The 17219-nt window shown below is 43.2% G+C and overlaps 1 protein-coding gene across 1 annotated transcript; it reads right to left on the bottom strand.

Annotated features, from left to right (window-relative positions):
- Positions 1–1069: 1069 nt before the first annotated feature.
- On the bottom strand, positions 1070–14626 carry LOC115375717 (1-phosphatidylinositol 4,5-bisphosphate phosphodiesterase delta-1-like). The gene is given in 16 exon segments (XM_030075245.1): positions 1070–1819; positions 2080–2229; positions 4256–4309; positions 4312–4387; positions 4538–4716; positions 5327–5443; positions 6515–6674; positions 6825–6977; positions 7118–7270; positions 7425–7569; positions 8560–8761; positions 8879–9107; positions 9839–9968; positions 10776–11004; positions 12092–12250; positions 14333–14626. Coding segments are annotated over 16 exon segments (2259 nt in total). The 5' UTR covers positions 14364–14626; the 3' UTR covers positions 1070–1727.
- Positions 14627–17219: the final 2593 nt, after the last annotated feature.

The raw sequence follows: 17219 nt of genomic DNA, 5'->3' as shown, positions 1-17219 counted from the left end.
ATTATTGTTATTTAGGAGTAGTTGTAGCAATCCATGACACCGAGCAGAAAATACCAGAGTGCTAAAAAACATAGTGATATAGCATAGGAGTGGACTTGAGTCACAAATTCAATGATTTTAGACTGGACAGAACGCAGAAAGACTTCCGACTCGACTTGCACACCAGTGACTCGCGACTTCAGCTGAACTTGAGCCCTTTGACTCAGAAACACCTGACAGTCGACCTTCCCTGAAGTCAAAGATGAAAAAAGATGCTGCTGTGAGAGGTCAGGTCATCCTTGACCCCTGACAGCAAACATGACCTGAACTGACATGGCAAATCAGCTCAGCTCGCCCACAGCTGGTCACCGGGACGCCGAAATCTGATCAAATCCATCAACAACCAGCTTTAGGTGAAGTATCTGCTAACCACGTCACCACAGACAGAGCCCACGTTACTACAGGGAGGGAAGGCTGGACTTGTGTGTGTTGGGGATAACAGGGCAAAGCAGTGTTTTCTCTCTCTCTGTGTGTGTGTGTGTGTGTGTGTGTGTGTGTGTGTGTGTGTGTGTGTGTGTGTGTGCATGGTGGTGAAGAGAGTGAGAGAATGGTAAAGTAATTTGTTAGAGGAGTAAGTCAACAAAATAAAGTGCTCACCCAAAAAGTAGGCCCTCCCGCTCTCTGGATTAAACTAAATGCAGAAGTGGCCTCTTATGGCTAATGGACCATGTGCAATACTTTGCATGTATAGGGCAGGAAGAGGTAAAATAAAATATTGAATGAAGTTTGGTAAACAGTGTCTTATGATGCCTTATGTGGTACAGACTCAAACCTCAGGTTGAGGACTTGAGACTTCAAAAATAACGACTTGGTCCCACCTCTGGATGCAAGACGTGAACTCATTTTTTCTCCAGGCGGAAGCTCAAATTTACAGCACGCCTGATGGGAATGAATGCAGCATAAGCTGGCTTGTGTATTGGCTCCTCCTAACAAGCCATATTTGAGTGAGCTGTAAAGTAAGCGTTGTCTGTTGAACTTTCTGAAAAAAAAAAAAAAATAACAGAAAAGTCGAGGTTTACATTTTTTTTTAATCAGACTTTTGATTTACAAAAAGATAATATCAAGTAGTGGTATACTCAGATATCACATCAAAAGTGAATCCTTAGTAATGAATACAATTATCTCACTATTGAAAACAAAGCTGAAAACATACTTCTTTTTTTAAAAATGTTGGCTTAAATGCTGGCTTGTTTATCCTGAATTCATAAAATGGTAATTTGAATAAAAAGATTTAAATAGACAGATAATACGGGACATAAGCAGCCTTTGCAATCTGAACAAGGTTTAACACTAGTGCAACTAATACAAGCCCATTAGAAAACAGTCTGTGTAATAGTCCCTGTAATCACGTATTCATATGCAGCATTATAAAGTGGAGCAAACATCTTGTGTGTGTGTGTGTGTGTGTACCCACTTGCCCAAAAAAAAAAAAAAAAAACCCTGCAGATGGAGATTTTTTGTTTAAAACCGCCCCTGCTGTCCGCTGAGGATGTGATCCACCTCTTAGTCGTTCCAACGACTACAATTAAGCCAATAAGTTAATTACAAACTAAAACTAAAAAAAGTGTTACACGTTTTTTTTTTTAAAAAAAAGAACATAAAAGCCATTTAAAACAACTGCAGTGTGGCCGTGTGTCAGAGGTTGTTGTGTTCTCGTCCTGTGGAGGGATGTGCCCGGCGGCGACGTCCTACTCAGCGTCCAGGACGATGATGTGTATGAAGAGTCCGGCGGCGGGGAGAGGGTCTCCGTTCTTATTGAGCAGAGGCACGTGTCTGTATCCTGTGTGCAGGCAGAGACGGTTACAGTGAGTGATCAGCAGACAGCAGAGGACACGAAGACGTCTTTGTGCAGCCTCTGAATCAGGTTTCTGCACTGAACATCACACTGGAAAAGAGAAACCTCCTGTCTCTTTCCTTAAAAATCAGATAAGAAAATGACTTCATAATGTCATCTTTGGGACAGTTATAGCCAGGGGGAAAAGCTAACACCGTGTCTTTGATAGAATATGTGCACTGTTCAAGGCCGAATGCACAACTCACCCATTTGTAGGCTGTTGAAGGGAAGCGTGTACTGAGCGATGAACTCATTGTCAGAGGTGGAGTCGTAGTCTTCGATGACGAAGCGCACCAGCGCCAGCTCCGGCACGTACACCTCAAACTGGAAGCTTTGGTTCCAGGACGGGTTAAAACCTAGAAACAGGGAACAAATACTGAACCGTCAACCTGCTTTATGCACGTCTGCTGTTTGCAATTTCCTACGTTTCCCAGAATTACTTTTGACAACCTCCAGAAAAACATGCCTTTAGATTTTTTACATCACTGATTTCAGATGAGAATATCCCCAGTCATTTATTTATTTAGCCTTTATTTAGCCAGGAACATCCCACTGAGATGCACAATCTCTTTCTTCCAAGGAGTCCTGGTCAAGATGGCAGCAACAATCAGTAAACAGTTAACAGTGAAAGCAGGGAGGCAGGGAATTCAAGGGAATTATGTAAAACAGCAACACGTTCCCTTCACAGCAGTTTGTAAGATCTATAAAATATTCACAGAGGAGAGTACATCTAAGGCTATGATATTTTGCAGCTCGCTCCATGCCCAAGGTGCAGAAAAATAGAAGGCAGCTTTAGCGAGGTGTGAGTTCACCCTGGAGACATTTAAAAGAATCTGATTGGTAGATCTGGTCTGTATGAAAGGATTAAAGCCTCGAGATACAAGCAGTTTGTTTCATATCAGCATTGACGTGTTAGAAACTCACTTTTAACCTGTTTCTACTGGTGTGCGGTTTGCCATCGACTCCCGGGTCACGTGTTTTAATGCAAGCGGACGATATTGTTCTTTTGATCGTTCTCAAAAGAATTATTTTTATCTTTCGTTATTCATGGCTATGCTATGTGGGCTATGCACAATCACGATCTAAAGATTACAAGTCCCTGCACAACCCTCGGCGCTCCAGACTCCCGTTTTCCAACTCCGCTCGCATAACTGAGCTGGTCGTTCATCCATCTTTTGTGTAACTTCACGGTGCACGAAGGGCTGTTTTCTTTCCTGAAAATGGACTACAAAAAGGACTCCAACTGTTAAATGTTTGAAACTGTTGAACATTCGATGAGCTCAGATTTATCCTCACATCACGCAGGCTAATCCAGGAGCGACTGAAAACTAACCGATCTCCAGTTATGGTAGATAAGTCTTATATTCCCGTTTGGATCTTACTTGGGAAACTGTTCTGCCTCAGACTTACTTGCAGGCGGACGATTAATGATCACTTTTTCCAGTGAATTCTCTCAAAACACAACAGGCCCTGTGGCTGCACTGCATTCTGCTCTACTGAGGCTGGAGGATGGATGGAAAAATTACACACTTTTACGATAATTCTGCTATCAGGCTCTATTGCAGCAGCAGTGGAAATGCCACATTAACTCATCAAAGCATGGACAATTGTCCATAGGATTAAGAAAAAAAAATGTCATCAGATAAAATGGATACAGGTTCAATGCAATGTATATACCGTGTAAGGCTGGGACAATAAATAGATAATGCAATATATCGCAGTACATCCTCTTGTGATACATTATCGATAGACTTGTGCCAAGTATCGATATTTGAGTTTTCAACTTCATTTGCGCAGATGCACATTTGAGTTCCCTCCTTTCGGTCTTTAACCGGAACTGTTCTGTCATGTGCATGTTCATGATTCTTGTTTGTGATTCTGGCTTATTAGAAAATTATTTTGCCTTTTCCAGGTATTTTTTTTCTTCTTCAGTTACAGATATCGTGATGTTTCTGACAGTATACTGCATATCTCAGAATCGTCTATATTGTGATTCTATTGATATTGTGCGTAAAATATTCTGATGGTATTGTATCACCTGTTACCCAGTGACTCCCACCTCTAATACTTTTAACCAAATATCTATTTTTCACCAGAATAAAATTTTTCCTCTGTGGATTTTCCTTTGTGGTCGTCTTAAAAAGCAGCACTGTGGGATTTTCCTAAAAAACAACGTATAGATTCATACAAAATACTCCCTCTCTTTTTTTCCTTGGATGGCTATGTGGACATTTTGGCAGGCATTTCATTCCATCAACATCCTAGGAGGCAAAAACTCACTGCTGGCGGTTCGCTTAGCTGTTGTTTTCACAAACCGCAATGACCAATCCTGCTCATTCTGCCGTTAAATACATGGAGGACAAGTCAAAGACAAACAGGTACCGTTGTTTTCAATGGGCTCCGTCTCTTTCACAGCAACATCAGCTGGCACTCCAAGAGCTCCACTTTAACCAGCGGGTCCACGATGGAGGATTTCTTCTTGTTGACCTTTGGGAGCTGCTGGGCTGAGATAATCTGGTGATAGACGGGTACAAAACGTCAGATGAGAAAGCGTCTTGAGGGCGTGAGCTCCCTCACCTCACTGAATAGCAAGACTCTGACCAGGACACCACAGTGCACGCTCGCGGACGTTTGTAAAGCGTGTCTGCGAGGTGAAAGCCTCACCATGACGTGGAGCAGCTTGTGCTGCAGCCAGGGGCCTCGAGTCAGGGTGATGGGGTCGAACTCCGTGGCGCCGTCCCGGAGGAACGACGGTTTCAGGATGTAGCCGCTCTTCCCGTTACACACGAACCTGCCCTGGTTCACATCCATCTCCGCGCAGGGCGTCTGGAAGTTTAAAGCCACTGGGGAGAGACAGACAAGATGGTGCAGGGTCAAGTGATGAATAAATGCACACGTGTGATGTAATATGATCAGAGGTGGAAGTAACACATTACATTCACTCATGTTACTGCACTTGAGAAGCTTTTGAATATTTTTTAGGCAAGTAATTTTAAGTACATTTTTGCTTGAGTACTGCACTTCACTACATTTTAAATCAGATCCATTACAGAGAACAAATTATCAATGACAGACTGTGGAACCTTTCACAATAAAAGATCAGTCAGCAAAGACGAGAAGAGGAATCTGCTCTTTTGTTGGTTCCCAATTTACAATTTAAAAATGGTGCACTATGAAAAACTGCATTACTTAAATGGTAATTACTTTCTTAATGCCCCTTTAAAAGAATGCAGTCTGAAGCATCTTCTCTCCTCCTTTTATAACTGCATAGAAAAGATCACATCTAACAAAGTTACTGTTTTGAAAAGGAACTCAGTAACTTTTACTCCAAGATTTTAAATGAGCTACTTTTTACTTGAGTAAATTTTTTACAGCAGAACTTGACTGTGAGTCTACACTGTAAAAGTGAGTTTGTCGTTCCCCCTTTTTCATTAGTCGTGTTTGATTCGGTACCGATTTGGCAGCCGGCGTTCCACAGCGGCACGGGGTTGTAGTTGGAGGAGTCGGTCCTCAGGCCTGCAGGGTAGATGCGGCTCAGCTTGTCCATGTTATGATGGATGTAGCCATTAGCTGAGGAGAAGAGATGGTGAGAAAAGGAGAGCGTTATCAGCTGTGCAAGGGGAAATTTACTTACTTGCGAATTTCCTTCGGGATGAATAAAGTATCTATCTATCTATCACAGACTGGAGGGTGGCTCATTTGGCGTTTTCCACATACCACAACATATAAACTTCATTGTAATCGTTGGGTGATCGGCCACAAAACTTGCAACGACAATATGTGGACAACAGTTTAATTATTTGTTATCAGCTTCACTTTCTGAAGTTTATCTCAAGACTCTGTTTTAAGGCAATTGGGATATGAGTAAACGGGTAAACTGAGGTAATGAGGAACATGAGAGACCTCGATGGAAGATGCAAGTGGGCACAAACAAAGGGGCTGAATCGACAAAAACCTCAAAGGAAATAAACAATTTTATTACCTTTTCTCTGATTTTGCTTGCTCAGTACAAACTTACAAATAACTGGGACTCGCTAAAGCAAAGATTTCTTTCAGATAGCGTTCCACTTCTCTTACAATTGTTGCCGTTTAAAGGTAAGCCTGGACACTTTGGATAATTAAACAAGTATTTCAAAGTGGTAGTAGTAGTTTTATATACTGTATCTTACATTTGATGTTTAAATCACTGTTTAATTCATGCTGACACAATATTTATTTGATATATGTCTCTGTCTTGTGAAAATTAGACTCTAGCCAAGAGGCAGTGACCAGTGTGTGTATATTCTTTAAGTTACTTAATCAGGTAAATCATAAATATAGCCACCCTATGTACTTGTCCCAGTTTGTTTTCTAGATGGGAGTACTACAGATTGCAACCGGAGAGGAAAATCCTCTTTTATGCTTATTTACATCACAATTTCTTTCTTTCTTTCTTTCTTTTTCCATCACAGTTTCTCAGAAAGCAGAGTTTAAGGATTTCATAAGCAAGAATTTCATAAGCGATGAGACACTTTTGGTTAATTGCACCTAAAAGCCTTCTCAAGAAACTTCCTAAAATTTTCTCTTAGGTCATAAGTTAGTCTCTTAGGTCATTTTCTCTTAGTGACACTTTTGTGACCCTGGCCCGAGGTTCCTCCTCACCAGACTCCTCGGCCAGCTTCACCGCCTTGCCCTCCTTGAAGGAAGACATCTCGTAGAAGCTCAGGTTTTGTTTGGCGTCCTCAAAGCCGTGGAAGTGGACGCTCTTGCAGTAGATCACCATGTCCGACAGCTCTTTCGCTAATTTGAGCTTCTTCGTTTTCTGCACAGAGAATGTGGAGGTAAACAAGTTACATAAATTGCCTGCTGATGCTAAAAAAAAATGTTGCAGGAATACTTCAACGTTTTGGGCATGATATCCTTTCTCTGACATAAAGGCTGAGAAAAGATGTTTTCCTTGACATCACCCCACCTTTCTCTTCTGTTCCTCTTGTTCCTCCTCCTCGTCATTTGAGTCTTCCTCCTCCGTCACATCGGTGTCATCTTCAGCTGCAGCCTCAGGAGCAAAAGTGGCTTCCAGTTTGTTCAGCCTCTTCCCTTTAACTACAAACTTCCCCTTCAGCTCCTGGCAGAACACGAGCACAGGCACAGAGCAGAGTCCTTTCAGTGATCGGTATCACCGTAACCACCTTGTATAAAAGGAGTTTTCTGGAAGAACGCGATTCTACTCTAACAGTCATGTGATGTGATCATGCAGACACCCACCTCAGGAGATGGGAAGCCTGTGGGCATGCAGTCGCCCAGGGGTGCGGTGACGAGGTCACTGCCCAGGATGGAGCTCATGTGGTGCGCCATGACCTTCTGCTGCTCCACGCTGCAGTGGTTCTCCAGGGAGATGATCACTGGGTAGTCTGATGTCTGAGAACGGCCGAAAACAAGATTTCATTAAAGAGTCACATTAATTCATTTTCTCTACCCACTCTCCCACTCCACACAGGAAGACCCCCGACTGGAACTCCGCCCCGGGCCATCCTGTGGCCCTCTATCACTTAAATATGATCCAATAACGCACCTTAAAAGCGTAATCCTTGATGGCTTTGATGGCATCTTTGAAAAGGATCTTTGAGGTGAGTGTGTGGCCGTGGTAGATCACTGGCTCGCCATCCGACCCGTCCCAGCAGTCCAGCTCCACACAGCGGCAGCCCTTCACCAGAGCTCTGGGGTAGAAGTCCAAACGGGCATTACTGACTGACTGACTGACTGACTGACTGGCTGTTCTGCATAAAGGACCTGACGTGGCTGTTATTATTTGGACCACAAGTGTTGATAAAGATGTAGCATCCAATCGGTTAATTCCATTATAAACTAAGTTGCTGGGAATTGGCTCAGGATTGACAGAAAACAGTATATCAGATATGCATATACCCTATGCAATAACCATATATCTAATGAAAATCAGTCAACAAGTATAATTAGTTTAAGTATGATAAGTAAAATTTGAAAATACAGTGCCTGCGCACAAAGGTTGCAGAGCCCAGAACCACTGAGCTCAAGACTAAAGTTAAATGCTGCAATAAAAACAAAACAAAACAGGAAAACCACACACTTCTCTCTTTTAATTTTATATGTTCTTTTTTTCAAGTTCAAAGTTGACCAGTTTTTTCCCTTGAGAACAGCACCAAACTTCCTAATAACAGCGGATAAACAGAAACATGCAACAAGTTTTTTTTTTTTTTCGGCAACCAGAGAATATTATCATGGCAGAAGCATTATTTGATCAAAAGAAAAATGACCTAACAGTTTACAATTAAAAAAGAGAGAAGTGTGCAGTAAGGTTTGTGTTTTCTATGCTTTTGAGCCAATAACCTGCAGCTTTTTGGTTATGTGTTTTTCAATTTGACCAAGTTTTTTTCCCTTCTTCTCCCTTCCTATCTCACCAACAGTTTTGATTTTAAAAGGTGAGACGTGTTCCCACTGTTTTCCCATGCATTTGAGCCAATAAACTGCAGCCTTTTGGGAGTGCAATCTTATTTTTCAAGTCTATCAAGTGCTGCAAGGAAACCAAGACGTCCATGTATGGAGAACCATAAGTGTTTTTTTCCACAGGGTGCGGCGCTCGTGTTTTAATCACATTACAGTTACAGCACCATAAATGACTGAAGGCCTCTGAGCCCATCCGTAAAGGTTCCCAGGGTAGGAGCCCTTACCTGACGTAAGCCTCCGTGCTGCTGGGCCCTTTGAGCTGATCCTCCAGGAGGTAGGTGTTGTGCGAGGAGGAGATGAAGTAGTGGTTGAGGGGCTGGCTCATGTCCTGGTACACCTCCTTGTGCTCCGGCTTCAGGACCAAACTCTCCGGATGGTGCAGGTACATCAGGAAGCCATCTTTGGAAAGCAGCTTCTTCTCCTTGGCTGAAAACACAGGCAGAAGGCGGATGATTTGAAAACGATGACGACAGACGACCGCAAGAGCTCAAAACCAAACGCATTCGCAGTAAACGCCAGAGTAATTTGAAACGAGCTCTGCACCTTTTTCATCCACCTCGTACTTTTCAATGAGTTTGTGTGCGTCTGCCAGCGTGGCTCTCTCCCTCTGCTCGGTCATCAGGAACTCCACCAGGTTGTCGGCGCTCATGTAGCCAGCAGTTTTGGCGTACTCCCCGTAGATCACGTCAACCTCCTCCCGATGGGTCAGCAGGTCGTAGAAATGTTCAATCTCCGCCCCAGACAGCAGACCAGACTTGGATTTGTCACATTTCTGTGGGATGGAAACACACAGCAGAATAAGAACCGACACCAGAGGTACCAAGAGCAAATGTAAAATGAAATTTAGTCCCCAGATGTGTATTAAACGATGAACTTCATACTGTCATCATAGACTATGTTTACTTATGGTTTGTACATTTTTGGTATTGAGGTGGTGGTGGTGTGGGTAACATAAATGCTTTTTGATTTCATTTTTGAATGGTGATATGGTGAGGATCTATCACACATACATCAACTAACTTAGCCTTTATTTATCCAGGGTAATTTTGGTTTGGCTCTTTTTAAGCAACGCCCTGCCGCACATACACACACCTGGGAGCTGCCCAGTACAAACACACCTTCACTGCTGGCCGCTGGAGCAGCCGGGGGCTAAGTGACACAGGAGCCGTGGGAATTTAGGGAGGAGGAGAATATTGTTAATTTACTCCCACTGCCCAGATTTTCCTGCCAGTGCAGGAATCAAACCCGCAACCTCTCACTCACAAACAAGCTCCTTTGACCTTTAGGCCACAGCTCACATTTATCCATTTAAGGTTTGTTATTTCTTAGGAATAACAGTAACAGTACTTTGCTGTTTGTATCAGTAAATTGCAATAAATCAATTACACTGAAGCAATGGCTGACGTCATTTCAAAGTTCCTCCGGTTGTCTATGAGTGATTTTCACAATTAGGAAGCACCGCCCCGTCTTATTTAACTATTGATAACGCTGTGACGGCATCACCTGGAAGAGGATTTCTGCATATTCGTCATCCAGGTCAATGTTGATCATACGCAGGAAGTCCTTCAGCTCCTTCTGACTCAGCTTGTCGTCGCTGTTCTTATCTGCTTTCCTCAGGCAGTTGAAGATCCAACTGAAGAGTTATAATGTAAGGAAGCGGCAAACTGACAATGAGAATTATCATCCAGTCTTCTTTGTGTGCTATTTAAAAAGTTTGTCAGTCATCATTAATTGGTTTTAGCAGAGGTTGAGGAGGGATGCCTAAACATTGTTGTGCTGCATTCAAGACAAATGGGAAGTTTTCTATGTCTGAATAGGGAAAAAATCCATTTGAATGGCACTCCAGCTCGTGATTCATTGCTGGAAACTGAGGACAGTGCTCTGACTTCCCCAACATATAGTTCTGTGTTGTCAAATAAATATAAATAAAAATGGCAGCACTCACAGTAAATAAGAAGAAAATATATCAGCACCTTTTAAACGTCTACTTAAAAGTCTCTGTTTGTGCAAGGTATACTTTAAGATTAATTAACAGAGTTGGTCACTGGCAAAATTGGAAGTTGCTGTTAATGTTAAAACTGTACAATAGCCCTTTCACCCTGGCATCCTGTTTTTAGCAAACAATGTTGTTTTTGTTTGCTCATATCATTCCCACCTAAACCACTTGAACACTCTTGAGGTGGGAAGTAGGAAATTCTAACTGGGAATTTGGTTTCCCAGTTGTCTTGAACGCAGCAATCCCATGTAGCAGTGGCTCCCAAAGTTATTCCTTGTCAATCACCTCAAAGCAGACACACTTTACACCACAGACACCCATTGGTTCAAGGCTTTAACCAGCTGTTCTGCAGCAGGAGACGGGGAAGCCTCCTCTCAGAGCTGCCTTCTTGAATCATTGTCAAACAGTTATTATGTATTATCTCCGTTATCATGTCAAGGATACTGCTCTGCCTTCTCTTGGCGGCTGAGGTTGTTCATGTTGGATATTAACTTGTGCAGGCTGGTGACCCACTGCTTGGCCTCCTCCTCTGAGCTGGCGATGAGGTCCAGGTTCTTCTTGCGGCCCTTGAAGATGATGGAGAAGCAGCGGTTCTCCACCTGCTCCTCTGTGTACTTCCTCAAGCCCTCCGACTGACGGCCCTGTCGCACCGCGGAGATGTCGTCCAACGAGACTGCGGATACCACAAGGAACGTGAACGGACAGATTCGCTCTATCTGGCTGAATAAAAATCTGCTGTAAGGAAATCTGCCCCACCCCCACAAGAAGCAATGAACTGAAACTGAAAGGAGTAAAATCCCAAAGTGTCTCCTAAACAGCAGCAAGCAGCACTTTCCCCACAGAAATATTACGTCATTTTTGCATTTCTGGTCCTTTTGGTATCATTTGCTACAAAAGCATCACAGACTGTCCAGGTTGGTAAACACGAACATGCTGTGTGGCATTTAATGACATCACATTGCATGATTTCTGGCTTTTGAGGTTGTGCCAATTGGAATCACTTGCGTGTAAAGTTGCCTAATTACCTCGTGCAAGTTATCAGACGGTATTGGCTCTCTTTACTTGCTTTACTTTATTTACTCAAGATCATGATCACATGGTCTGGAGCTCAAACAGAACATACAATAGTGGCAAAATGATGACACGAGGATCTCAGAGAGAGAGCAAGAAACAGCACACCACAATAATCAGGCTCTCACTGGACTCACACACACTTTGTGGTGTGCAAAGGATCTAATCCAAGCTGAGGTCATACCCAGGAGCATCTCAAACCACCCATGCTCACATAAAAAAAATTCTTAACTGTTAAAATAAGTTTGGTAATCTCAAAGGCAGATGAAAGGCCAAATTTACTTGCAGATCTTTACTGAATCCATGTTTATCAAATGCAATTATTTTACTTCTCTATAGCCGCACCCACAATAAAGATCACTGCTGAGGTCAAGGTCTATAAAATCAAGAAGAAACATATCACTGTGATGAGTCCTGCCCTACTATCACACATGCAATAATGCACACTCGACCTGACCTGAAAATGAATATTAAAGAAAATCTTCAGCACCGACAGCACAGATGTCTTGGACACTGATTTATAATTATGCAAGCAAGTGTGGTGCCATGATATCACCACTGTTTTCACACTTTTCACACACAAGAGATAGTGATGTGAGACCTTCATCCACCGCAAGCACCAGAAAGAGAGAGGGGAGTCGGTGGAGGTTCTCACACACATGTAGATGGCATGCGGGGTTGGCACTCACAGGTCTGCTTGGACTTGAAGGTTTTTTTCGATTCGTGCCAGATGGTCTTGCAGTCTGGCTCCAGCTTGAGGTAGCGGGTCTTCTTCCAGGACGAGGAGCGGACCTTGAGGAGGTCACCCCCCTCCAGGAGAAACTGGAGGTCCGCATCTCCCTCGAGACCTGAGAACAGGGAGCAGAGAGCAAAGCACATCCTGTTACAGCGACTTGACCCTCTTTTTACTGCACTGGTGTATAAAATATTACTCACATGTTCCTGATTACTGAGTTACAGCCCCTTTTGCACAATCCACACCCAGATGTCTCAAAGCTTAAAAAACACTTGTTCAACTCTTCTCATTCTCCTAACTTAAATCTCCTGCTTTATGATAAATAAAAAAAATAAAGGAAATCAAGAGGGGATCACAGCTTTCCTTTGGATTCACTTCATGTGTGTGCTTAATAGGCAAAGTATCCTCTAATATTCACTTACACAACTTTCCGTCACTCCAAGGCTGACATAAAACTAAAGTTTCATACTTTTAAACATGAAACAAGCGGACAGCTTCCCTGTGACAAAAAAAAGCTGAGCAGTTCTTCCATGGCTTCAACCTTTGGCCAACACATCCACTAGGAACCTCCTCTAAAATACCCAATAAAAAGTGCAGCGTACCCAGGAGCTTCACGTTTCTCCGCAGCAGCTTCTTGCTTCTCGTAATGTGGAGTAATTCCTCCGATTTGCTGCGTTTTGGTTCTTCCTTCAGACATTGCATGGTGTACTCAGGTGCCAAAAACACCCACTAGACTAATCCCTGAGCCGTGTGGACCGTGCTGTGTCTAGCAGGGTGTGTGTGCCTGCCTACTCAAAGTCCACCTCTCATTTCCTTGCACACACTCCTCCTCGGCGGCAAACCGCAGCCTTTTGCAATGTGTGCAAGAGACTTCTACAGGGCGCTTGGGTTTGGACAGGGTGGATTTATCTGGGTTAAATAATGCCATTATTATTATTTTTATTATAAATTGAGCCTCTAGGGGAAGCGAGTTGACCTATAACAATATGAGCAGCCTTTTGTTGAGTTTACGAAACAGCCTGTATCAATACACCTTGTGTAATAAACATATCGTCATACAACAACTACAAACTAATTAATGTTAGGAATTTAACAGGGTCTGCAATAAACGCGACTCCAAAAATAAATCAAATTAACCAATTAAATATTAAAATGTGCATATTAAAACATGCTGATAACGGGCTACGTTTCAAAAATAAATGCGTAATTAATTTATTAGTTCATTCGTGCGCTATAAAAGTGATCAGCGTCATGAGATAGTGAGATAGCGGGAAGGTTCCCCCCGGGGGCTCCACCTAGTGGTGACATCACGGTACCGCCTGTCTTTTACAGGGACTCACCGTCGCTGTGGTCGATTGGTCGCCAACCCAAATAAATCAATTGGCAGCGGCCCGGACAGGTTCAGGTGCTGTGACTCACTGAATCAATCTGACCACACCGACTCACCAGCTCAGAGAGCCCGGCGCTGATAGGCAAATTAACACTGTAAATACTGGATGACTTCACCTTACCCTCCACAGCCCTCCACCTATTGTGTCTTGAGTTTGCATGAAGTTGGAAACCAAATCCAACAGGCCAGGGGGTATTTCTGTACATTTCTAATTGAAACTGTATATTTCTGTGTTGTTATCTAACTTTGCGGCTGAAGGCTTGAGGCAGTAAGACTTATCCGGGACAACCAGGAAGACAGTAAAACAGGTTTGCGCCATATATCTCTCAGTACAGATAACTGTGGGTTTTCTGACCGCTGAGGGTCACCACCTGAGGCCGTGAGGACTGTTTGATTTGGCGCAGCTTTGTCTCTGGTTGTTTGCAGGAAGGCAGAAACAAACCGAAGGAAAAAATGTGCCACACCTTTTGGCAGAGCAAAATAAAACCTGAGTACACCTATGGCTCATCTACCTCGGCCACATTATATCGGCTATCGAAAAGGAAAGTGAATATTACACTTTTTGAGGAAGGAAGTGTTTGCGTCAACCAGGCCTGAATTTGAGACACATCTCAATTTTCATTTAAGAAAAAAAAAAAAAAAAAAAAAAAAAAAAATCACGAAAATCACATCAAGTTGCAAAGGCGACTTTGTCTTGCAGTGCGTCGTTGAGAAGGGACTAGCAGATCAGTTCAGGTAGAATAAATAAATGACTAAAATGCAACACCATCTGATTATAAAACTCCAAACATTTTAATGTCTTACCGTGTTTCTTTTCGATCCCATCCTTTTCCATCGTCTCTAGATTTATTTTCTTTTTTTTTTCTCCGCAGTGTCAGGTCAAGCTGTGCGTCTTTTCACTTTATCCACAGTTTCATCCAAGCTTGTTCCCTCTTTCCATGCGCGCAGTTTGGATTGAAGACTCGGGTTTGAGAGCGACGCAGCAACACACCCAGCATGGGCGGTGAGACAGGTGGGTTTCTTTTGGCAACCTGAGCCGTGTCAGAAGTGCTGCAGGCTCCAACACCGGTTTGACCAGACTGCCATGGTGATGTCACACCCGGGCAGGTTACACCGCCACCACTCTGCAGCACCGAGCCTACTCTGCACAGTTGATTGGCCTAATTAACATATGTGTGTAGGCCTGCCCATAATGACAGCATACCACACTTCTTACTTGTCACCTTGTGGTTTTTTGCAGTCACTGATTATTCTGGCATCATTACAATGATGAACTTGAATAAACTTGTGTGTTGCACACTGGGTGGTGCAGGCTTCAGAGTACTTTTAGGCCCTATCTGATCTTCTGATAGTCAAAAAAAATGCTCCCTTTCGGCCATCAAGTCAAATCCATGCTTTCTGCAGTCCTGTTTCCTGCTCGAAAGTCAGTCTTAAACAATATCAGGGCCTGAGGGCCAAATCCTCAATGAAAGGAAACAGTAGATGTAACTAAACAGGGAGGGGAAGCAGCTGCATGGTGCACAGTTGAGAAAGCAGCGCACACACACACATCTTGAGAGACAAGTGACAATATGTGAATAGTATTACGTTTTTCTATATCCTACCTTAATCTCTTATGCAAAAGTCTGGGGCAATTCAGATTATATTGGCACTTATTCTGCATTTTAACAAATGTTAACCATTATGAAACAAATGCAAGAATTCCCTTGAGGCTAAATAGCAGAGTTGGCTCGACGCCATTCCACATAGTACACAGGCAATTTGAGCATAGGTTATGACTGAATGGGAGAGATGAAGTCTTTGCTTTCCTTTTCATGTGCAGCTTAGCCTTGGCAGGGCAATAGTATTGTAGTCACTGGTTCATTGGTACTCTTGTGGCTCTCAGCACTTCCCTTTCAGGCCTGGCTTACCCCCAGCGCATTGTCAGCATTAGGGTGAGTGAGCTTTAACGCAGCATCAGGGGGCGCTTCCGGGAAGAGCCGTCCACTTCCAAATCCATGAAGTTCAGGGAAAGAGGCAGGCAAACAAAGTGCAGTATTGGCTTTAGATTTGCAGCAGTGCTCACATGTATGCATGCATGTAAATCTGACTAACCCTCTTTGGTTGTCAACATAATCACACTGATTTAAAATTTCAGTCTTATTTTGCTGGTTTAAATAATGTAAAAAATGACTAAGTTTGAATGCCCTAACTGGTCAACAGTATACAGACGGGATGACAAAGTACAGGAAAGTGTCTTAGTAAAGTGTTGGGCCACCACAAGCCTCCAGAACACCGTCAGAGCTCCTTGTTGGAGATCCTCCAAGTCTCTGGGACTCTGTTAGAGGGATGGAGCTCCATTGTTACAAAGGTCACAGTACACAGAGATGGCACATAGAGAGGGATGTTATAGTAGGACTGCAGCACATAAAGCCCTGATTACAAAGACAAATGCACATTTTAGAGATCAGTGGTACAAATTCACAGGCACTGGTCTACAGAGATGTGGGGAAAAAAGTGATGTGGTCAGAAGAGACATCCTTCACCATTTTCTGGACAAGTGAGCAAGTGTGTGAGTGGCATCCACCAAGAGAACGGGACAGGCCTGAATGCTGGACCCCTACAGTGAGGGGGTCCACTGGCTCTGTTATGCTGTGTGGGGCATTTTTAATTTCACTGCAGACTCCCTGCAGATAGACTCACTGCAGATAAATAGAATGTTGTTTGGAGTGATCACCTTTATGCTATGATAAAACATCTTTATTCTGAGGGAAGTGGTCTCTTCCTGTGCATGAAGGCTCACTGAATGGTTTGATGAGGATGAAAATGATGTAAATCATAACACTATGGTCCTCACATCTCAACCCAGTTGGACACCTACGGGAGATTTTGGACCAACGTATTAGGCAACGCTCTCCACCACCACGATCAAAACCCCAAGTGAGGGAATATCCTTTGGAAAAATGGAGCTCCATCCCTCCAGCAGAGTCCCAGAGACTTGGAGAATTGATGTCGCTGAGCGCTGCACCAAGATGCAGCAAGATTAATTTGTCACCAGCCTGTACATAGTTCATGTAAGACAAAAGCCAGCCAAGTACTTGCCAAACTGGCCAAAGCCTCTGTTATTGCAGGGTGCCGAAGTTTCAACGATGAATAATTGTTCCTCAGAAGTGTAGAAACACAGGGTTAGACTGTCTGTCGCTCCTACAAACTTTGCACCATCTAACCATCAAAACTAAACAAAAAAGATGCTGCTTGTGCTTTAAATCAATACGAGACTCTCCCAGACAGAGTTATAATCCTTGCATTGGATCTTGAAGAACCGATTACTGTTGATGCAGATTTTTGCCAACTTTAATTTAGCTGGGAACAAGAGATGCACACTCTTTTTCAGCAGCACCTGCTAGATTTTTCAACTCAGACGTTTTCACCGGGAGCTATGCTTTTCCACAGGGGCAGTCTGGGGTTCCTCACTTCCTCTACCTGTTACCTTCCCTGCATCTCACACCCCTCAGGCCATCTACCTTGTTAACTATGTGTTAATAAATGCTGATTTTTTTTCCCCAGTGACAATTTATTTGACAAGTGAGTGTCACTCATAGAGCACATTTGGTTATGAGGCAACTGTTCAAAGATGTCTTGTGCTTAATTAACTTTTATGGGTGTGGACTTACACTAGCAACGTGTTGATATTTTACATTCCCAGTGTTAC

The sequence above is a fragment of the Myripristis murdjan genome, chromosome 17 (assembly GCF_902150065.1).
Source record: "Myripristis murdjan chromosome 17, fMyrMur1.1, whole genome shotgun sequence".
NCBI classification, from domain to species: domain Eukaryota; kingdom Metazoa; phylum Chordata; class Actinopteri; order Holocentriformes; family Holocentridae; genus Myripristis; species Myripristis murdjan.
Note: the sequence above shows the minus strand (reverse complement) of the source record. Positions and strands in the feature narration are given on the sequence as shown.